This window comes from Excalfactoria chinensis, chromosome 2 (genome assembly GCF_039878825.1).
Source record: "Excalfactoria chinensis isolate bCotChi1 chromosome 2, bCotChi1.hap2, whole genome shotgun sequence".
In the NCBI taxonomy this organism is placed as follows: domain Eukaryota; kingdom Metazoa; phylum Chordata; class Aves; order Galliformes; family Phasianidae; genus Excalfactoria; species Excalfactoria chinensis.
The window spans coordinates 48843054-48866539 of record NC_092826.1 but is presented as its reverse complement, the minus strand read 5'-3'; the positions used below and the strand labels follow the sequence as shown (position 1 = coordinate 48866539).

Below are 23486 nucleotides of genomic sequence, written 5' to 3'. Positions count from 1 at the left end.
TTGCTGCTTTCCTCCTCTTCCCACTTTCCCAGTCTCAATGGCTCTGCAAGCTTCTTCTTCTACCCCTTCACCTTCAAGTGAAGAAGATGCTTCTTCTTCTTTGTCCATAGTACAAGGCTCTTTTCAGGGGTGCACAAGGAAAGGACAAGGGACAGCAGGTAAAAACTGCAACTCAGGAAGTGCCATAAAAACATCAGGAAGACCTTAACTGTGAGGGTGACAGAGCACTTTAACAGGCTGTGTGGAGAGGTTGTGGAGTCTCCTTCTATGGGGACATTCTTTCCTGTGCACCCTGCTGTAGGAATCTGCTTTAGCATAGAGGTGGACTGGATGATGTCCAGAAGCCCCTTCCAAACCCTATAATTCTGTGATTCTTCTGTGGAGAAGCAATCTATGAGAAATTATACTAATTTAACAGAAAAACAATCATTGCAAATCTGGAATGTATTTTATCTTATGTGTGCCAGGCCATTGCTTGCTTTTTCCCTTCCCTGAGTAAAGCAAGTAGAAATAAGGGAAAAGGGAATCTATAGTGTCCCCATTCATATACAGGGCCAGCACCAGATGCAAGTCCCGCCACCAGCAGGCAGGGAATAGCCCCTCATCCACACGGAGTCTCATAGTATTTACGGACAGCTGAAGATCTGAAGAACAGTGCTAAAAATCTTGATGTTGTTTTCTTCTTATCATTGTTTTCTTTCCATTTCCAGCAATTTTTGTGTCATTTGCCAAGTTAGAAGCAAAAATGTTATGTTTCCTTCCACTGATAAAGACATTGAATGGCAATGGCTCCTTTGAAGCTGTTAATAACCCATTAGAAGAGAGTAGAAACATGCTGATATAGCTGCTAATTGGTTCTGAGGGCATGTAATGCGGGTAAATTTATTTTGCATAGTACTGTTGTTTTTTTATCCAGCTTGTCGTGCAGAGCTACATTGAATACCTTAAAGTAATCCATGCCTCAAATCAATCCATCTACCTTAAGCAACTGCATTTTAGTCTCATCTCCTGTGGTTTGAAAGCACCTATTTTAGATTTAAAATGTATGGATTAACATTACATACGCTTTTGTCTGTGAATTAATACCGATTTGCTTCCCATGTCTGTCTTGACATTATTTTGCCCAGGGTTCATGTCATGCTTATTATTATCAGAACCCGTCGTGTTTATTCTTCGCAGTGCACCAGGTTCACTTTTTATCCATTTCCCTTGTGCACCAGTATTTGTTCAGACTGAATACGAATGGCTCTCCACTGGTTTTTGTAATACTCCTGGGGGCATTCAACCCTGAATATTTAACCGTGTTTTGCTTTCACTGATGAACATTCTCTAACACATACAGTGAGAGAAAAATTCATATCAATTCATTATTGTAACAGAAAAAAAAAATAAAATAAAATCGAGCTTTTCAAAGTAGCTTAGTAAAAACTCTGCTTTCCCATCCAGAAATTATTCCCGAGGTGCATATCTAGGTTTCACTCACATTAGAAGCAGAAAATTACTGTGTTTGGCTCTTGTTAGCTATTCAGAGACAATACAGCTGTGAGGGAAAGAGCTGAGCTGGATTTTGGCTTATGCATCATTAATGAAACTTTTAAGTAAGTTAAGATGTGAGATGTTCAGTCTCGGAGGTGGATAAGCCAAAAGATCACTCCGTAGGCAATTTTCCTATCTCAAGCTGAGGTTGGCACGTAATGTTGAGCAAATCTTAGGAGGCATCCTTGGGATGGTTCTGATGGACAGTAAAGCAAGGAATGGAATCGTTACATACCAAGTCCAATTTTACAACTAAGAATTAGACTCTTTAGGTCATGAGACTGGCAAAGCCTGTATGTGTCAGTGACATCACAAGTATTTCTTTCCCCCCTCCCCCCTCCCCACTTTTTTCTTCCTCTGTATTTATTCAAAAGTGAAATGATGTTTCAAATCTTACATTTTCTGCTTTTTTCAGAGGGTGAGTTGGATAGAGAATTCAGAACAACACACTTGGGCCAATTTTAACAGATTCCAATAACTTCTCATTATAAAAGACTCATGGATGGTGGGCTTCTGGCCATGATGTTGCAGCTAACCAGACTTTGGATCTGTCTCAGTCCGGATAATATAGATGGTTGCATCCTTAAACCCAAGTAGATGTAGTTCCCTTGATGGGATGATCACAACAACATCTGACTACTTTCCTAGAAACTGGTAGAGCAGTAGAGTTTACACAAGCTGAGCTTAATCAGGACATTGGCACATTTTCAGTTTTACTGTCTGTTACCTCCACACAGCTTGAGTAGCTAATAAAATGCAAGACTTTCCAAGATTTTATCATCTGCAGATGACAGGTGACATCACGAGGAAATGGAATGTTTGCACTTGCCTCAGAGGAAAACAGAAATGCACAAAAATGCCCATGAAGCTCTTGTACGTGACAACACTGAGGCCAGCTCTGAAGGAAGGGATGGGGTCACCATGGAGGCCTGACAGTGTGCTAACTTAGCATAAACACCAACCTCAGTCCTCAGAGCCTCGGAGGACTGTCTTGGAAACTGCTCCTACTCAGGGGCCTCATAGAAGGAGGGCAGGTTAAGAGAGGACAGCTGCATAAATTGGAGGCATTCACCTCGGTGAGAGAAAGGTAACAGTTTGTGCCGCATCATAATCAGTCAGAATCAAATGCTTCATCAACCAGCACTGAGTACAAAAGTATATAAAATTACAAAGTAATGGACATCCTGTGACATCACAGCAACGGTTCTGTTTAAAATTGTAGGAGAGGATAAAATCTGAGAGAAAAATCCTGCATTGCCTCACCACACACTTTCTATGGCATGGGTGTGTATCACATCAGATAGGCTACTTTGCATCAAACACAACTTGCTTACATTTCTAGCATGACCCAAAGATATCTGAAGGCAGTCACGCATTCCCTAATTCTAATTACTTGCCTGTGGCTGGCTTAAAATGTACACCGTAATTATCTAACTTCCAGGATATAGTTGCTACGCCTTGGAGGCCCTGCTGAGAGGAAGGACAATTTCCAGCGCTGGTTTAAAACATCGGGGAGCACAATGTCTTTCCTCAAACATCTTGAAGAGCGGGAGTCTCTCATGGGAATTCTGGCACTGCTTCACTGAAAAATCAGGCGTTCTTCAAAAGCAGACCTGTCAGAAGGCAGCCTGAATAGCACCGGGTGCGATTTTCTGCCACAACATGCATCTTTCACTGGGGTGTGATTTGCAGCAAGGTGAGGTGCGGTGTGTGAAATGCATGCCCGCTGACACAAAGATAACTTGACATCTCAAGTCTGGTGGATCTTCGAAGACATCAGTTTCCTCCCGGGATAAGTAAAATAAAATAATCTTCCATTTTATATTCCAGTGATGGATGCTTTGTTATTGTGTAGCCTTTCTACTCCCAGCAGCAAGTATTGAAGAACATGAAGAACTGCTGTGGTTAAATCACTCAATGCAAATCTACTTGGATACGTTTGCCCTTTCTTCTGTAGCCTTCTCTGGAATGATTTGCCCTTTTCCTACAAAAACAATCCATCACACCAAGACATCCTTTAGCTGAAATCAAGCTTCCTGAAAGGCTAAACCATGTACGGAGAATGGCTATACAAGTGCACGGCAGTGTGTTCACCAAAGTCATTAGTCCAAGGCTCCTACTTGCTAACCTATCACGGGCTATGTGAATGGGCGTCATCTTTTATGCAATGGGCTTTGCACTCTGTACATCCAGGTACACACATAGATAAAGTCTTATTTTCCACAGGTGGAGTCTTTAGCCACCTGAGGCACTCTTCATCTTGTATTTGTTTACACTCATTTGTGGGCCAGGGTTCCTAAGTAACGACGGTGTTAATGAGGCTGTGCCATGAAATGCGTGTATATGCACTTTGACCGTTTATGATGTGATAACCCTTTTACATCAACATTCCATTTCAGATATCTCTTTTGTTCTCTGTCTGTCACCTCAGTGGGGTTGTTACCAATGTCCAGGAGTATCTTCCAAGGTAGGACATTATTATGTCGTTTCCTCCTTCTTTCCTCTTCACTATTTTATTGCCAATGTGACATTCTGGCTTTGTTCTCATTTCAAGAAAACTAATTCCTCTTCAAAAAATTCTGGCTTCTGAAAAGGAATAACTGTCTGGGGCTGCTGCAAAAGGACTGCCTCCTGTGTTGTTATGTTGGCCCACAACATCAGAAGCAGATATTGCTGTATGTCAGAATGTAACCAAAACTGCTGAGAAAGAATCACCTCCATTGGAAACGTCAGCTGCTGATAAGACTTCTGTCTCTCTGTTCTATGACGGTGGGGTGGGGAACTGGTTAGATGCCAACAGGCAGTTCAGGTCACCACCTTGAAAGCAAATTTTCCTTGAGAATGGAGAACAAGTGTGGCAAATCTCAGAGGACAAATGGTATCTCTGAAGGGAGTGGCACCAGGAAAGCATTCTTATTTCCGTTCCCGAATGTCTCAAGAAATAGCATAGAAAACCTACACGTTCATTTTGAATACCCCTTCTGGGGGCCCTTGGGAGATCCCTACCGCACACTGTTTAGCTTTTTTTGGTAAAACACAGTGCAAAATTGTGCCATTCAGAGAGTGATGAACACAGAGCGTAACTTGGATAGTTGGTAGTAACTTTCTGTCTGCTGATGATTTGTTTTTTTTGCAGAGCTGTTGTATTGAAAAGGGATTTTGAAAGGCATGGTGTTACCCAGGTTGCAACCATTGCTATTTCGCTCTAAACTGCTATGAAACTTCCCAGCTTGTATTTATCAGCACAGCAGCCTGGTTCTTTGAAGACAACCAGAAGCAGGGATTTCTTTTGTAAGGTGCTTAACCTACATTTCAGCCCTATTAAAACAAGCAAAGAGAAACCGGTACCATCCTCTCATTAATTTCTTACTTATTTGCTAAGTGAGTAACAGCAGTGCTATCTCTCGCCTACCAAATCATGCTGTAATGTCAGACAGGAAGAAACGCGACGTTCATTTTCCTCAAGGGCATCTCTTAGGCGTGTGAGCTGACTTCCTCATTGATTTCCACTTGTCAATATGTAATCAGAAGCCGAGCGGTTGCCTCTTTCATAGTCTGCCACAGAGCATTCCCCCACAGCTCTCTGCTTATTGGAGGGGAGTAGGGGTCTGGTTGTTAGGTATTTATCCTCTTATTTCAACACGTATTTTACCATAGCAAAGGGAGCAGAAACGGCATTGACTAAAGTAAAATAAACAGGCATTAAGCGGATTTCAGTGGATGTGTGGTTTTGTTTCCTAAAATACTCAGAGTGTGGGAATGAGAAAGGTTGAGGCTTTCATCATCAGTTCAGTGTGTCTTACAGAAAGGTTCAAAGGTGGTCAGAAAGATCAGGCTTGGCTTCGCCAGGAGCTTTTGAGAAACAAGGTCAGCACCTTTTGCAGAAAGTCTATTTGTTTGCAGTACTTCAGGGAGTCGCAGGGATAAAATGGTTTCTGATCAGAGTAATTTAACAGCCAAAAAAACCCCAAATCCTTCCCAAGATGATAAATTTTGAATTCCTAACCAGAAGCCTCAAAATTCTTTTCCACACCCCAGCGCTTGACTTCTGTGCACTGAATAACGACGTCTTATTAAACACTTGTTAATTGCTGTGACACCGAATGCAAGTTAGTACAGGTCGATTGCACTTCCAGTTCTGCCAGCGTGTTGTCCCCAAGCTTTCACAACCACCGTGTTACAAAACAATTCCAATAATGCTTCTGCACCTTATCTGTTGAAAACACACCATTATGAATCTTCATATAATGAGCATGCCCTCATATTTCTACAGAACACGTTGCCATGATAAGTGGCCGTACAAACCAATCTCTATCAGGACACACTCGGCAGTATCAGCATGATGCAAATGCAGACATTTTGCAGCAAGGATTCTTCTTGCAGATCTAATTGCAGAGATGAGAAAATCACCTGAAATTGATTTTTCAGACAAGCCGTGTTATGCTGCATTATGCCATGACTTATTACTTCTCAACCTGATAAATGCGGTCAACTATTGATTTTGCAGTCTTTACAGAAGGGTTTTACTTCGGGACAGTGAAAGAGCAACTATGTTCAATCAAACAATGAAATCGGCGCTGGCACAGATGCTAAATAGATTCTAATCCAAAGCAGATCTTATTAATGGTCAAGAACACCATCACACATGAATGCATCCCATTGTGGAAGCCGAGTCCTCAGGGAGCAACCTACACCAATTAACAGAGGCCTTGGCACAAACACTTCCAGCCACTCCGTCCTCCCATACGCCTCTCAATGCTTTTAAGAAAATTACTCTGTAGCCTCGTGTATAACAGCATCAAGGAGGGAAACAAAAATCTTGCAGCTTTCTGTTTTCCTTTCAGAGAAGAAGAGAGGTTTCACAATCTGATAGCAGCCTAAACACTCTTACAGCTTCGTTGAGGGGGTGGAAGCATGAAGGAGATACACAGACTGTTTCATCAGATTTTCTGTCCTCATTTCAGAAGAGTGCTCAAGAGATCACAGCAGGGCGTCCTATGATGCTCTGCAGAAAGACTGAAGCTGTATTAGGGAAGTTTTTGAAGCCCATAACATCAAATGATTTTCCTTGAGTGCCCAGAGACACAATCTTCAGTCTTCAAAAGGGAAGCAGAGGGGGTTTATTTCCCAACCAATTGTGCTGCTCCCCTCTTACGGCAAAATAAAGCTGCAAATTAACACGAAGCACTACAAGAACACGCTTCCAGGCCACGTGTAACATCCCACTGATAATGCCAGGACGTGGATGTCAAAGGGCAAAGCTCTTCACAATGAAAGCAAAAACAGCACTCCTGACTCTCCAACACCGAGAATAGCTGCAAGGGGCTTCTTAGGTTTTCCTTGAATTATGTACAGAATCCCAGCTTGGCTGAGGCAGGCAGGGCCCTCTGGATCCCCCAGTTCCAGCCCTGCTGCAGCAGGGCCACCCAGAGCAGGGTGCCCAGGCCCACGGCCAGGAGGCTTCTGTAGACCTCCAAGGAGGAGACCCCACAGCCTCTGGGCAGCCTGTGCCAGTGCTCCTGCTGTTCAGAGGGAACCTCTTGTGCTTTAGTTTGTCCCATGGCCTCTTGTGCTGGCACTGGGCGCACAACTGGAAGGAGTCTGGCTTTATTCTCCTTGTGCTCTCCCTTCAAGTAGTATTTACACACACTGATGAAATCCCTTTGAGCCTCTCCTTCTTCTACCTGAGCAACCCAGCTCCCTCAGCCTTTTCTCACAACAGAGGCGCTCCTTCATCTCCTTGGCCCTACACTGGACTTTTTCTAGTAAGCCCACAGCTCTCTTGTACTGGGTGACCCAAAACTGGAGCCAGCACTTCAGGTGCAGCCTCACCAGTGCCGTGTAGAGAAGGATCAATTCTGAGCTGCTGGCAGTGTTCCGATGCAGCCAAGAATACCGTCATCCTTCTTAGCAGCAAGGGCATGCTGCTGGCTCCTGCTCAACTTGGCATCTGTGCCACCTTTTTGCACTTTACATTTATGAATCTGACTTAATTTTTTATTTTTGAATAGCAGGAAATAAATACATCATTCTGCAACGTGATTATGAATGCTTTTAAAGTGGGAAACAGATCCTGCTGGGTATCTTTAAGTAGGAAGTAAACTCACAGAGGCTCCTCTGTAATGCTGGTTTCTCCTTATATAGATAAAGGGTTGTTTGGGTCGCTTGATAGTATTTGGTCACCATGTTCCCACCAGACGTGTCATTCACAGGGTTTCTAACAGCACTTCTCATGTGTTGGTGTGAGTTTATCTCAGTCATTGGAAAAGCTCCTCTCCAGAATCCCCTTTTTCCTTATAGATAACAAAGTAAAAGATATATTCACAGTCCTCATTATTATGGTAATATCTGTGAAGCTACGAATTGGGTCACACAAGAAAAATCACAGTGAATGTACAAACCCCTTGAAACAACAGCACTGGGAAGCACTACGTACTGCACACTCTTGAAGGGAGTGTTAAATCTTAACTCTTAAGGACAAACTCAAGAGTCATAAATCAGACATGAAATGCACTGACGTAAATAAAAAGGCACAAAATAGAAAATGCCACAAGAGCCACACATGTTATGTTTACTATGACAGTGCATGGTACCTCCAAGATCACTTCTTCCCAGCAACCACTGTTCCAAGTTTCCCCACTGGGACAAACCACTCTTCTAATGGGTTAAGTCAAACAACTTCTAGCAAAGGGATGCTCGCACTTTCTGTTCCTTCAAACTCCACCTGCACTTTGGGATCCTCCCGGAATGCATCCAGCTCTGCCAAGAGTTCAGCTGTGCATGTTTCAAGCAGCATTCTTTTAAATCCCAGTTAGGCAACACGCAGACTGGAAACAGCCATTTTTGGAGAGCAAATAATGAGAAAAAAGGGACCACTTTTGTTCTGCTTTATTGAAACCAGGCATCCTCAAACCAGAGGCATTTAAGACATTTATTAGCGTTAATCATTGCAGGTTAAATAAAACACAGAAGGTACATCTCAGGGCAAAAATATAATTAGGTACGATACAATTAATATGTAAAACGGAAGGTAAAGTATGAACAGATTGCAGCATCCCATACATGCAGCAAGTGGGTCCAGCCCAATCGAAGCCCTTACATAAACAAAACAGAGGAAGAGTACTTGGAAAGTGATTTTAAACGGACAATTTAACACTGACTCTGGCTTAAATAGTTAAGGGTAGGATAGCAAACTACATCATCACTGTACTGAAAAGGTCTGCGTGTAGGCTGAATGCTCTTGTTACAACCTAAGAATGTATACCATCATGTGCCATGAAGGATTACTGAGGAGACAAGGGGACAATAGGTAACTTTCCCAGTTACTAACATATACGCATGGTATGTTATAGTACTTTAGATAGACCTGCTATACCATGAATAAAAATAATCGGATTTTTTTTTAATGCAACTTCAACTCTTCCAAGTGCCAAATCTTGGATAATAAATGACCTTTCCTGTATTTCTCAGCTGCAAGACCAGCTTTTCCATAATATGCCATTTTCATGCATAAGAACGGCGAGTCAGCGATTGTACCTATGCGTATCTCCATCTTCTTGCTCCCCTCAGCCTGCAGCTTTAACTTCATAAAGGTGAAACGACCATAAACAAAAAAATGTACTTACAGAATACAATGTTCAGTATATGAGACCCAGCCATAGTGGAAAAAATACACTACTTGTCAGCGTAACAATAAAAAACTGCACTTATATACACACTCCTATGCAGAGCTCATGAGAAGCCGGAAAAGCGAGTCACCTGCAGCTGGAGGGTCACCGCCATGAATCATGGTGCAAACAGACTCCACCTGGCACCACAGAGTGCCCCAGTCCTGCTGCCAGCTCGCTTAAGACAAGCAGACTCCGACAGAGCCAGCACCAGCTGGTCGATGAGGAACTGCACACTGTTCTTATCACTGTCAGGAGAGCAGAACAACGACAGAGTTAAGCGCTCCTGTACGGTCATGTAGCTTTCAACCGGCCATTAGCCAGTAGGGAATTACGATCACTGCTGAAAGCTTTGACTCGGAGACTGTTTGCTTCTCTGTCGTTTTTCTGGCTGTTAATGAAGGGTGGTGCTACTCACTTTGCAAACAACAAAGGCGACAAAAGAAAGCAAAAATTCTATACGTGAAGATTGCTGTTTCTTAAACCAACCATTCCCCTACTGGAAGAAGCAGGCTAAAGCTGTACTTTAGCTTTGACAAACAGGAGATAAATGACATCATCGCTGAAGGCTTGCCCTATCTTAAAAGTAAACACAAGCTACTACACAGCATCGTGCCGTGTTGTTTCTACACGAGGCTCCAGATTTTTCTGCTGAAGCTCATCATAACCCAAGAGGAGCTCAAGGCCAGGTTGGATGGGCCCTGGCAAGCTGAGCTGGTGGCCGGCAGCCCTGCTCATGGCAAGAGGTGGGCTGGATGGGCTCTGAGGTCCCAAGCCACCCTGTGACTAAGATTCTATGAACTTAAATTTGAGTGAGAAAAAGAAGAAAAAGGTAATTGAGATTTGGCCCACCTAATGCAAAAATACATTTAAGCCTATGTTGCTAGCATTTGAATTGTAAAATCTGCCAGAAATCCATTGTAATGATTTCCAATTTTACACTATTTAAAGGTGTAACTCAAATACCTGTTCTGAATCACAAGCAGCTCACTGGCAGCTGTGAGAACTGGTTGGTCAAGACAATATCTGTCCCATTCAGATCCACATGAAAGGCCAACTCTAGCAGAAACTCAGAGTATAAAGTACTCGCAGAACCATATTACAAAGCCTTCAGTCATTTCAAGTCGGGCTTAATGAGATTTGAGACATCACATTATGAGGACAGATACCATAGAGATCTATGAGAAGTTAAAAATCAGTTACACATGACTACTATACGTTGAGCTAAATTTTGTGTTAAAACACATGGGTTCCACCTCACCTTGTTTAACAAGACTAGCCTTTCACATATGGGCCACAGACCCCATCAATACCATTAATCTGTGTTGGTTATCAGTTCCTATTAGTTTAGGCCATGGTAACTTCTCTCGCCCTCCTCTAGTTGTCTGGGCTCCCCAAGCAGACTCACACTGGGGTGGGATATAAGAACTCTATTTTTGCTTTATCAAAACCCAGCCTTTAAGCTCAAATCATTTTTAAATGCAGCTGTGGTTCTTCCAACAGCCCCATGGAAATATCTTGCATGGCCCCTAAAGGAGCATTACCAACTATCAACTGTGATGACTGCTGAATTTTCATGTGAACAATGATGGATTATCAGGAGAACAGTTGCTGCAATTAAGGCGACAAGACTGAAAGGTCATCCTAACTCTCCTTTTGGTTGGGAGCTCTCGTGTCTGTGCTTACAAATTTTCAGGTGTGAGTGCTTTCAAAAGAATCCAAAACATCAGAGAGGATATTAGGTGAAAAACCAGTGCAGTCTAGGTTCTTAGATAAGGTGAGGCGGGGAACACCCAGCTGATCTTAACTATTTAAGCCCTCCAAAGAAAAGGAAATAATCCCATTCAGTAGACCCGGCTCTGGTTCAAGCACTAATAATTGGTACCATTTTATCAAAGCAACCACACAACCAAGCAAGAAAGTCTGGGTTTATGCACAAACACTGAAGCCCAGCTCTCGCCTGCCTGTTCATGATTCATAGCAATAAGTTACTTTCCTCTTTTATTTTTTATAAGGCCCACAGAAAATGTGTGACGAGGTCAATTTTCCCAGCAAGAGAACAAATCACTGTTGGACTATGAGGTTAACTCACTCTAGTTTAGATTTCCAACTGAACTGATGAAGAAGCAAAATCAGTCACATGTATTCATAAGAGATGGAAGCGAAGAACACAATTTCACGTTATTTCTAGTTCATAGCCATCCATGGGATTTATTTTTCTACACTGTGCTGCAAATAAGCTTCAAAGGCATCGTGCAGTAGTCCCTCTGTATTGCATCCCACGTTGCTGAAGAAACTATTCCACAAAAGAAGAGAATGGCACTTATAAGGAAACACTCTATGTCACGTTATTAGATTCCAGCCTTTAAGCCCAAACAGTTTATGCACAGAACTGTCATCCTTCCAACAGCCTTATGGAGATGCATTGGAGCGAGTCAGGGAAGGGATCCTCCTGACCCACTGGGGCAACGTGGCACTCTCTTCTAGAAATAGAAGTGGGATTGTTAAGCTGAGAGATCTTCAGCCTGGGGCACAGATTTGGAGGAAACTTGGTAAGTAATAGAGATTAAGCCGGTATTTGTGGTTGTTTTTGTTTGTTTTTTTTTTTAACAATTTCAGCAATTAATGAAGCGTATGCCCTGGAAATCACTTCAAGCAAAGTACAGCTGCTGCTACTTCAGTTCTTTTCAGAGCACTGGGGACTGTGTGGGGTCCCAGCAGCCTCCTTCGTGACAGTCCCTTCGTTCACATGGCACAGCTCCTCCTGGTGCAGGTGCTGACTTGCAGCCTGAACAAACCGCACTTGCTCATCCTTTGGATCCATTTTTCTAGTTAGCAAATTCAGTTCAATTCTTGCTGGTATTTACTGAAAGCACGAGATGAAGCTACAGATCCAGAAAAATATAGAAGCAGAGTCCAGCTAACAAGGCAGAGAAACTTTGCCAAAACTCAGGTTTCATGGGTTTTCGCACTTTGTTATCACACAGAAAACTCTAAAAACATGCCAAGTCCACTTTGCAATATAAAAAGAGATTTTTTTTTTTTTTTACGGTAGCAAATCTAGAACTTTCATGAAAAGGTTCTTTTTATTAAAAAAAAGAAATAAAAAAGGACAGTCATCAGCTGAAACAGCGGATCAGAACACCCTGACACTGTAATTTTGACAGGATATTTAGAGAGGATTTTCCAAGTAGGTTTTTACAAAATCCATTTTAAAGCGAAGCTTTCTGCTTCTGGTCCTTGTGTTATTACTCGCGGGAAGTCTTGAAAGCAGTAATTTCAATATCAGGAGCCACGTCACTGAGATCATGAAGTCCTTTCTCCGTGAAAGAGTAAATGGAGCTGTTTTTCAAGTAAATCTCAAGAGGTCAAGTTGGGTCAGCAGCACCGCCTACCCATCTGTGAAGTCTGCCTTCCAAGTTTGATTGCTCCATTGTTACCATTTTCATGAGGATCTAAGGGTGGAATTTGCTGACCTGAAATACATGAGGAGACAGTTAATTCAATTTTCCTGATGCAGTAACAACACGGGCAGATAATAGTTATGGTGATTTAGCTTGCGTAACAATTACATCTGTAAAATTCAACCAGAAAAGAAGCATCTTCTCTGCACCTTAAATCTTTTTCCCTTGCATCCCGCTTATGCAAGAAGAGTGCTTTCACACACACACACACACATACATAAATACATCTATCAAGAAAGTATTAAGGATGCTAAAATTGTTATATGTGTATTTCAAAAGCAGATATCTTACTGAGAGCTGAAACACTAAGATGCAGAAAATTCTCAGCTTCCCCCTGGTTGCACTTAAATGCGAATGGTGCTGGTTTAATGAGATCCTGACATCCCTAAATTTGCATGGCATTCAGTTGCTGTACGCCAGAGTTTTACAAAGCGCTGTAATTACACACATGCTGCCTGCACTTGGAAAAGAAAAACAAATCTGTTCTTTCCGCTGCATTTCTCCATCCTTTGAGGGCTACCTATGTCTTCACAGTTGATGGCACTCATTAATTAACAGCATCCAGCTCTCCTGACTTCTTCGTTTTATGGGATGATTACTTTAAGCATTTGAAACACTGTCAGCCAGGGCTCTCTCCTTGGGGAAGAAAGAACTGCTCCTCACCTCTTCCTTGTGTGCCTCTTCAATACAGCTCCATCCTTGGTCTTACAGGCTTAACCACTCAGAATTATATGAAGGAAAACAAGATTCTCCCAGGTCCAGTCTATGCTAAGTCTCTCGTCAGGCCTGGCTTTTCAATTCCTCTCACTGAGTGATCTATTTTTTCAGCGTTGTATAGAGCGTGCAGTCATGGTAACTTACTTTCTCACTGCTTTGTGAACCTGATGGGTGTTTTTTTTTTTCCCTGAAGCTGAATCTACTTGCTATGAATAACTCCTGTTTTTACTATTACCCATGTTAAATAATGAAACATAATGTTTATTATTTGCTACGTGCCACTTCCAGTGGCAACGATCATAATTCAGGCCAGCCTCAAGACTTCAGATTTCCCCATCCTCTGCCATATTTATACACAGCTGTCTCCTTCTGATTGCTCCATGAATTACGTTTGTATGTGGAAATTTTAGTCCTGCAAAAAGAACCTGAGGGCAGTGGCAATGAATTAAAAGCATTCAGGTAGAATTCAATCCCAATGAAATCACACAGCAAAATTTCATTTGTAAAACTCGCCCATAAATAACCTTTGATCAAATCCACTAAATTTTCACTTATATTATACCATTGTTTCTGAACAGGTACGTTATACCGCAAAAGTGTGACTCTTGAAGCAGATAATCTTGGATGTCCGTACAACTGAATGAGAGGCCAAACATTGCCCATGCTAATAAGCAAAAGTACTTGGTCCCAGACTGAGAGAAACAGGCATCTGGAGGGCTTAAGCATGTCTAAGCACTGACATTACAGTGCTGCGCTTGCACTTTATTTTAGGTCACCGAAACAGCAGCTTTACACCCTGCTTACAAACATGAAGTCTCACCAGAACACAAGTGCCCTTCTAGAGTAAAATGAAAAGCGGACTAGGTGGGTCAGAGACATCACATGCATCAGTTCTATCAGTCCTGTGTGAGACAGAGTCTACTCATCCTAAAAAAGCTCTGTAAGATATGGGGAATGTGTCATCTGTAAGATGCTTTCCACAGAGGTAACGCTATCGTTTTAGAAATGCACTTACCACTTTTAATGTGCCGTGACCTCAGTACCAGCAAAAATAAAACTTTGGCCATTTGTCTCTGAGCACAATGCAGCTAAAAATAGTTAGGATCTATGGACGTGGCTTCCACGCAAAGCCATTAAGCAAACAGTGCCTAAACAATGTGTTCTTCTAATGGCAAGTTTAGAAGAGGAAATCTTGCACAGGCAAACTAGCCTAACTTTTACTTTAAAAAGCTCACATTGAACCTCTATTTGTTTCTCATTCAATATTTCACGGTTCTTATGAGTTCCAAGTCTCTCCAATAACACTCTGATGTGTATGCAAAGGACAAGGTAAGCTTATCTTTGGAGCAAAAATACTGCAGGTTTCAAGGTCAGAGAGTTCTGTCCAGTTCAGAACAGGACACCATGAAGGTAGTTAAGAATCAACCTGGTTCATTTCATTTCTCAAAACGATAAAGAAAAACCAAAGCAAAGATAACGACTGCAAAGAATAAAGGGAAAAATCTCCAGACACGGTATTTGTCGATTCATTATTCCACCTTTGATCTTAAGTACTGTTTGTCATTAACCAGTCATGTTTTCTGCTGTTTGGTTAATCCCCCTGAATTCAACACATGAAAAAGCAGTTTTAAACAGCTTAAAAGTTTACAAAAGTTTAGGACTTTTTCTTTAATAGGTGAGGTTTTTTTCCCCTTCACTATTTCTCCTGTCATCAGATTTAAGTCATTGAGTGAAGCCATTTTAATCCTAGTAACAGGATTTATCCCTGCCGAGGGAACTTGTACCATCTGATGTGCAGCCAATGGGTAACTCTGCTGGAACATAAAGCTCACGTAACTCTCACTACAGAGCAATGGATCTAGGTAATAAGAAAATAACTACAGCTGTCTCATAACTAGGTTGCAACAGGGAACGGTTCAAGCACCAGCAGCACACCAAGGATTAGCAGAGAAATGCTGAGCCTTCATCTGTATCTGGTGCTTGTGCAACAGCTCAAAAGGACCGTGATCACCTTAACTTGTAATTCAGCTATTGACAAATATAGCGTCTATCTTGCTGACATCAATGCAATCCAGCTGGCGCTGAGTCAGAACCAAAAGAGGCCATAAAAATGAATTAATTTTATAAAGTATATACTGATTTCAGAAGTATTTTTCACTGTCATACGTGGCCTCTGTTCCAGAGGAATAGAAGGTACCCACATAGCAGATAACCTACAGCATCATTAAGTTATCAGGCAGTTGACATCAGGTAGGAGCAGCAGTGCCCCAGCACTCAGTCCAACAGTTCTCCTGCTCAAAAAAATAAGTAGATTAAGACAATTCCTCTTCAGATCAAAGGCTGCTCTGTTAAGATGGAGTTGGCTCAAAAATTCCACAGAGACAGGAGAGTTCCATTGCTTAACTTAAACTAGACTACAAATAGAATACACTTTCCACATTTTTACATAGCGGGACAGAGACAGACACCTTGCCATCTGACAAAAGAATACCAAGAACGTGCTTTATGATTCCAAACAGAACGGTTCATCACATGGAGAAAAACTGATGTGCATACACTAACCTAAGAACTCTGGAGCTGAGCTGGTGAAATGCAAAATTTAAGGGTATATTATTAAATCATCCTGTTAGAGAAGATGGAAGGCTCTGTATGGTTCCCACTGCTGGCATTTCTGTGGAGCAAAGTCTACCTGATATCAAGTTAGATCCTTGCACCTGCATTACTCATCCAATTATATATTTTGAGTTAATTTCAGCAATATTCAGAGCACATTTCATGTATTACTTTATGCAGCAAAACTGTTTGTAACATTCACCTCTATGCATCTGTGCGGCAGAGCTGGGCTCTTCCACGAGCTCATTCCAGTAAGCACATAATGGTGTGCAAAATAAACATCACAAGAGACTGCTCAAAGGTAGGATTACAGGAATGTCAACATTCTGAAGTGAACCTTGCAGGTTAACAGGTGGGAAGCATTAAACCCATCGCATCTCCCACTTTCTGGCACGCCTGAGTTGGGTTGAGGCAGCCCAGAATGAAGGTCAGGGTCTTCATGATGCCGGGCTGAGTTCCAGCTGCTGCTATTAAATCTGAGATTTGTAATGCTAAGAGTTTAATTGGCACTCTGGGAATTGTGGTTCAGAGAGAGCCGGAGGCAAAGGGATTGAGAAATGAGAGGGAAGGAGGGGCAAGAGGTAAACAAAATAGGAAGGGAGAAAAAGAAAACTGGAGCAGGAAGCAAGAGAGACAAGAGGGACTGGGTGACAGCTCTGCAAACAGAACTGACAAGAGGCAGACGGAGATTGCTCTGTTGCAGCTGGAAGCCTGATGCATCATCACAGTAACAAAATCTGCTCTTTGTTCCTTTCTGAATGCAATGCTCCAGTTCTAAGTGTTGAACAGATTGTCATTTAGTGTGTGCAGCAGAAAGGGAAGTGGATGCCATCAGCCTTAGCTAGTACAGGCAGGTGATGAATTTCAAGTCCAAAAGCAATGCAGTATTACTACCTGATAAAACTACCATTTGGCTAAGGATAAGGGGCAAGACATCATCTTGCCCCACCAGAGTTTCCTGTGCGTTTCTCCCATCTATTTCCTCTCTGGAAATGGGTTACAGCTAATAGAAGAAGGGGAAATTTTCACTGGGATGTGAAATCCATCTTGCTTGGCTACAAAGCAGCAGCCACAGCTTTCTGACAACACACTGATGAGAAGAGCTGGACTGCATCAAGCAGCAGTTAAGCAATGGCCAGAATCCCTTCCTCAAAATGCTAGCTGTATCACAGCAAGGTGAACCTGCAAAGCGTTGCTTTCTGTAACCCACATTATGAAGCACAGGATGGAGCAGGCACATCTTATCCAACATGTTGGGCCTTTGTATATATGACCCCTTGTGCACTTGTAGGACTTAGGACAGTCACACTTATCTCCTCAAATCCTTTCATCCTCTGAAACCAGTTTCACTGGTATTGTAGAATTTCCATGTATCTCCAAGATGGGTTATAAAGTTTGGCCCAGTAGTCAGTCTCTTTCCTTTTCCACTCCATACCTGCAGTGAAGCAGAATTCCCCCGACTGACAGCTGCCTGCTGTTTAATTCACGTATTAAATTTTCACGCAAGGTAACACACTTACGATAAAAGGATATTGCGCAATTAAACAGTTACATTGCAATTCTAGTACCTCCAACAAAAATCCTTTATGCAAAAGCATACGTTTTTGCCAGGTGAAACAGCAATACAACGGCACAAATCAAAATACACAGGGAAAAAAAAGACAAATCTTAAACGCGTCAAAGTAAATAACAGAATGCCTAATGGCTTCGACTACTCAGAACTCTAATCTTGATCCGAGTTAATTAACACTGAGCTGTTCTGGTTCACTGTGTGGTTCATGTAGAAGAGCTCTCCTACTGTTGGAGGAAAACCATGACCTCATAAAGGCAGAGTAGTCCAAAGGTGAGTAAATTTTGCTTCACTAATTAAAAATTGGAAAGCAAGATGAAAAACAATCCTTGAAAACAGCAAGCATAAAGACCGTAATTTCAAATGTAGGTAAGTTAGGACAATGCTGTTCCACTTCATTCAAAACATTAACACTCCCAGCCCCCCCAAAAAATTCAGTTATGAGGTTGGGCTCATAGCAAATCACATACCAGAAGGGATACATGAATTACCTTGTAGCGTAAGAGTACTTGATCTGCTTAAGACGTCTGTTACAGACACCTCTCTAAGGTAGCTCACGGATCTCTGCAAATCAGCAGATAACAGCACAAAAACCACACGAAGCTCTGCAATTGTCCACCTGCAATTCCATCCATGGCAATGCCATCTGAGTTCAGGGCAAACATCGAGTGTCTGCTGAAGGGAATCCACGCTGTCCCACAGACAGACATTTCACACACTCCTCTGCAGTTTGTTGAATAGATAACTGGATAAACTGTAAATCCTGGAAGTTTTTTTGTTTTGGTTTTCATCTCCCAGTACTTCTAGGAAATGAATATTTGGGTTACATTAAAGATTCAGTATACCTGCTGCTGGCAAGGCATCAGAAAGTCAATAGCTTAATGTATTTGTAACTGAGCATTTACCACATGAAAGCTTGTATCTGGAGACAGAAACTCCCTGCTCTAATTAGCAAGCCTAGTCTAGAAAAAGCTTTCTTATACAGATTGTTAAACACGAGCCTGCCTCATTCTCTTGGCTGTAGCATCAGTAAGGCCAAATGCTGTAACAGCTCTTCACAAGCTCTCTGCAAAGCAATTCTGATTATCATTCCTCAACACCTTTCTTGCCCTTCACAGAAAATGCAGAAATACTTCAACCTCAGTCCCTCTGTCAGCACAGCAGCCCCCTGTATTTGCCAGACTTCAAGAAACAACGTGCATTCAGCATTGACTTGTTGTCTAAGTGCATGTTTATTACACATTTCATTTGGTAGGCATTCTCCAGCAGCCTATTGCCCCGTACCTGCTTACCTTTGGACCTGCGGAGGCAGAGGGCTGTTAACCCAGAAGGCACGGCCTCAGTTCCACCACACACAGAGGATGACTTTATGCAATCTTCAGCTTCCTATCTAGGGCACCCTCTGTGCTCAGATAACAGGCAATATGCACACACCAAAGTGAAACAGCTACGCATGTACGAGACTCAAATAATGTAACTGAGGCTTATTTTATTTGTTAAATGAGCGGGTGTCTGAGAATTAGGAGGGCGTGATTGCTACTAAATTACAGTACACCTGGGGAAGCTTGTTTAGTCATTTAAAACCAGATGCGTAAACTGCCTTCACAGGCACTATCAGCGGTCAGAGTACTAAAACCCCACGCATAGAAGAAAGAACACAGACCTGGCATGACTCAACGCACAATCACAACTTGACCAACATTTTTTAACACGTTCCTGGCATTTTTGCTGTTGTTAGAGTCTGTACCAGTGATGAGCAACCAGAAGCTGATGGGGCTACAATTCTCCTAAGGTAGGGAACAAAAAAGACTAGCAACATTTATTAATAGGTAAGTGCCTATGCAACCAAAGTAACAAAACCAACAGAACTACAGGAATGCATGGGGAAAAAAACCAAACCCAAACCCAAAAACACTACATCTCAAGCCTTTTTGATGTCAAGAACCTTTCAAAGAGACGTTTGAAAAAAATCTATCCGAAGCAGGGTACATACATACGGCTGTAGTAATGACATTCTTTTCTTGTTTACAGAGAAACAAGCAGCCGCATGACATTTTACAACCACAGCAAGCCTTCAGCCAGGAGCTCCTAAACACGATCAGGTTAAGTTGCCTGGCTTGCTGCTGGAAATCAGAGTTACAACACAGCCCAGAGCTGCACCCTGTCATGCAGTTCAGTAAAAGTCTCTAGCACAGAGGACATTGGCTTTGCTGACTTTCCTTAATCTGTACACCCAGCTTTATTTGCCCAAGTAGACTGCCTGCAAAGTCCCTGTCCTGGCAGGCTGTCCCAGTTGTCAAAAATCAAGAACTTTTATGCATTCTAGCTTTTCACATCCCGAGTTTTCTCAGGAAGAATTAAAGACAATGCATTTGCATTGAAGCTGTGTCACTAAGACATACCTCAAAGGTAGCGAATCCTCAAATCCTAAGAGATATATTAAGAAACAAAATAATAATAACCAATACAATAACTTCAGAAATTAAGTGATCTCTACTTTTTTGTCAAGATTGATCTGGTTGCCAACAAAACTAGCCAGTTTTCATTTTATTTGCCACCTTCTCTATATCATTACCTTGGACTAGATGATCCTAGTGATGTTTTCCAACCTTAACAATTCTATTACGTAATTTTTTCCCCTTTATACTATTTTGCCCCATTCACACCTTTTTCCCCAGAAAAGAGACAGCTGTCAGCCACTCTAGGAGGGAGAAATGATTAGAATATCACAGAATCACTGAATTCTGGGGTTGGAAGGGACCTCTAGAGATCATGGAGTCCAGCCCCCCAAATCCTTGGCAAATAAAAGCAGAAGCTAACAGGAGGTAACTTTTTAGATAAAACATTATGCTGTAGTCCACTCTTTCTGTGCTCTGCAACTGTTTCAAGATCTCTAAATGGAGGAGCTCTCCACACACAATGGAGTCTCCTCTTAAATCTAGGCTGCAAAACAGGCAATACATAGGAAGAGCCTACCTACAAAAGCCACTGTAAGTATCACTGCCTCTTCGCCAAGAGGCTGGGAAGCTGCACCCTGACCTTCTGTAGAAAGGCAGTGAGAAAGGCACAAGCTCCCGGATAACATGAAAACAGAACTAAAGTACAACCTGTACAACACTACATGAATAAAAATGTCAGCAGGGTCGGAAATGTGGCCACTGGGAAACTTTATATACAGGAAAGAGAAACGCTGACGTGCAATTTTTGGGCCAAAGTGAGATTTTTTTGGAAGCTGCAGCATGCTCACTGAAGCCTTAAATGTTGACATGGTATAAGACACCAGAAAACTACCCATAACCTTTTCCCAGTCTTTATTACAGTAAGCCATTCTCTGGCTAGTTAAGTACTTTTCACGTGGTTTTCACTGCATTTCTGTAAACACATACTACTAAATCTTTCCTTTCTCTCCTTTGAGCACTTGATAAGGTCATGAGTACATTCACCGAGACCTAATATTTCTATATATAGAAATAATTGCCTGTGGTATTAAGTGCACTTGCCTGCTTATCTAGTTCATACAAAATTCAATTTAGCTGATTTTCCTCATCTAATATATCCATTATTAGGGGCAGTGCATGCTGCCAGATGCAGTGCTGCCTATCAAAGACGGATACTAATTAGCTAATTATGTGGCAAGGATGAATTCCTCCGTTAGAATACTCACAACTATCAGACACAGGCAATCAAGTAGACTATCTCAAGGAAGAACTGCTTCCTCCAGACAACCATGTTACAAATCCACACGTTTTAGGACGTAAGAGAAAGGTAGTGTACTCTAGGAATATCAGTTCTCGATAACTGCTTCAAATACAACCCCCACAAACAAAGCAATACTTGAGTGGGCTGTGTCTCTGGCAAAACACAGTAGATAACGCAAGCTGATTATGACTGAGGGGAGCATTAGATGCCATCTGTCTTGACTTCAGCAAGGCTTTAAATGTTTTATCCTACAGCGTGCCAATACAGCCAGGTTGGGATGTTATAGCCCAGACAGGCAGCTGTATGAACAGTCATCAGACTTGAAGGTTGCTGCTTAACAACATCTACCCATAAGCCATTTTCAAGTGGAGCAATTCAGGTATCTAGTACAACATTTTACCAGCAGCCTGAAGGAAATATATATATATATATATATATATATGCATGCACTTCAAGCCTGCAAATGATACTGAGCTCAGAAGTGCAGTGAATACACTCAAGGGCAGGGCTGCTGCTCAGAGGGTGTTAGGCTGGAGGGAGGAGTGGGCTAACAGGAGTTTTAAGTGATTCAGAAACGACAAATGCCAGTCCTGCACGTGGAGAGGAAGAGCCCCTGGCTACAAGATAGGTTAGGGACTGGCTGGCTGCCCAGGGAAATGTTCTTCCAAAAAGGACTTGAGGGCAGTCAGTATGTTGAATGCAAGCCAGCACTGCACCCTAGCAGCAAAAATGGCCAACAGCATCCTGAGCCATACCAACAACAGTCAAGCCAATGGATCACATCAAGCAGTTAGCACCTTCTAGATAGTGTAATGCCCATTAAGTAACACATCCAGTTTGAAGTACCACCATTCAAGAAAAATGTTGACAGACTGGTGTGGCAGTAGCCATGAATTGAACCAGGGAAGGTTCTGACTTGATATGGAGTTGAGAGGGGAAAGGAGGGCATGCTACTGGGAAGACTATTTAAGTGCTCAGCTGTTTGGAGAGGCTTTGGAACCCCTGTTCTTGGGCCCAGCAGAAAAAAGATCCTAGCAATCTGGTCTGAATTCATTAGCAAGCCTGCTCTGAGCAAGACAATGGACTGAAGGTCTTCCAAGGTCCCTTCCAACCCATGAGGTCCTGTGATTCTATCCCACTTCCAGACAGAGATCAGAAGTAGAATACCTAGAACAAAAACATTTTTCTGATCCTTGCAAGGAATGTCAGTTTCATCTTGTTCAAAAGATCTGGAGAGAAAATACCATTTTTAAACAGATTCCACTGCAATGACTATTTTCTACTTATCGTAGCTTTCCAGGCACATTTTTTTTTAACGCTTAAGCTTTTATCAACATCATGATAAGATCAACATTATCTCCTCTACAGCAGACTTGGTCTGAAACAGAAGATATGATCCCAGTTCAGGATTCAGACACAGATTTTAAAAGGAATAGGCTTGCCCTGTATCTACTATACCTACTATGTTTTGCTCTAGAATATTCAAAGTCACCCTTAGTTTACAACTGTATAAACAGCAGTCATGCTACTGGCCCAGTGCATTTCTTGCTATCTGTGGTAAATAATCTTTTAGACTCAAAACAGGCAACTATTTTCAGAAGCCCTCTAAACAATTACTGCTAAAAACAAATCAATACATACGTTTTGTTTGCAAGTTAATTTACTTACTTATTCCTTGAAAGAGTTCTTCAATGTTAACAGCATTCTTTGCACTGGTTTCAACAACAATCGCACCTATAGATTCTGCATATTCTTTGGCATCCTTCATAGGTACCTCCCTAAAAAAAATAAAAAAATAATTAAAAAAAATAGACAAAAGCAATTTATAAAAAAATAATTTGTAAAAAATTAGTTTCCAACTTGCAATTGCTCAAATGTTTATCTCAGAATGAATGTGTCAACAAACAACGGTTTCTGCTTTCACCTTGGCCCACACTGGTAACAACTAAATAAATCAAGATAGCTAAATCCGAGGTATGAAAGGCCTTTGTGGACTTCAGAAAATAATTTGTATCAAAGAGTCTTGCTGGCTTTTTTTTTCCTGAGCGCATCATGTAGTAATCCTAGGAAGCTAATCAGATCCTCATTCAAATTTTTGTTCAAATTAACCATTTTGATCACACACTCAATTCCTCTCAAAATATCATAGCACTGAGAGACAAGCACTCACAAACAAGACCACCACATCAGAACAATGGGTTAAATCGCATCAGACATCTC

The 23486-nt window shown here is 41.9% G+C and overlaps 1 protein-coding gene across 2 annotated transcripts in view; it reads right to left on the bottom strand.

The window, feature by feature from the left end:
• Window positions 1-8413: 8413 nt before the first annotated feature.
• RAB31 (RAB31, member RAS oncogene family) overlaps window positions 8414-23486 on the bottom strand; it is a 58340-nt gene continuing 43267 nt past the window's right edge. For both annotated transcript variants that reach the window (XM_072330053.1, XM_072330054.1), the window contains exons 6-7: window positions 22935-23044; window positions 8414-12679 (exon numbers count right to left, since the gene is read on the bottom strand). In XM_072330053.1, coding sequence (XP_072186154.1) covers window positions 12582-12679; window positions 22935-23044 — 208 coding nt within the window. In that variant the 3' untranslated portion in view covers window positions 8414-12581. The remainder of the gene's footprint in view (window positions 12680-22934; window positions 23045-23486) is intronic.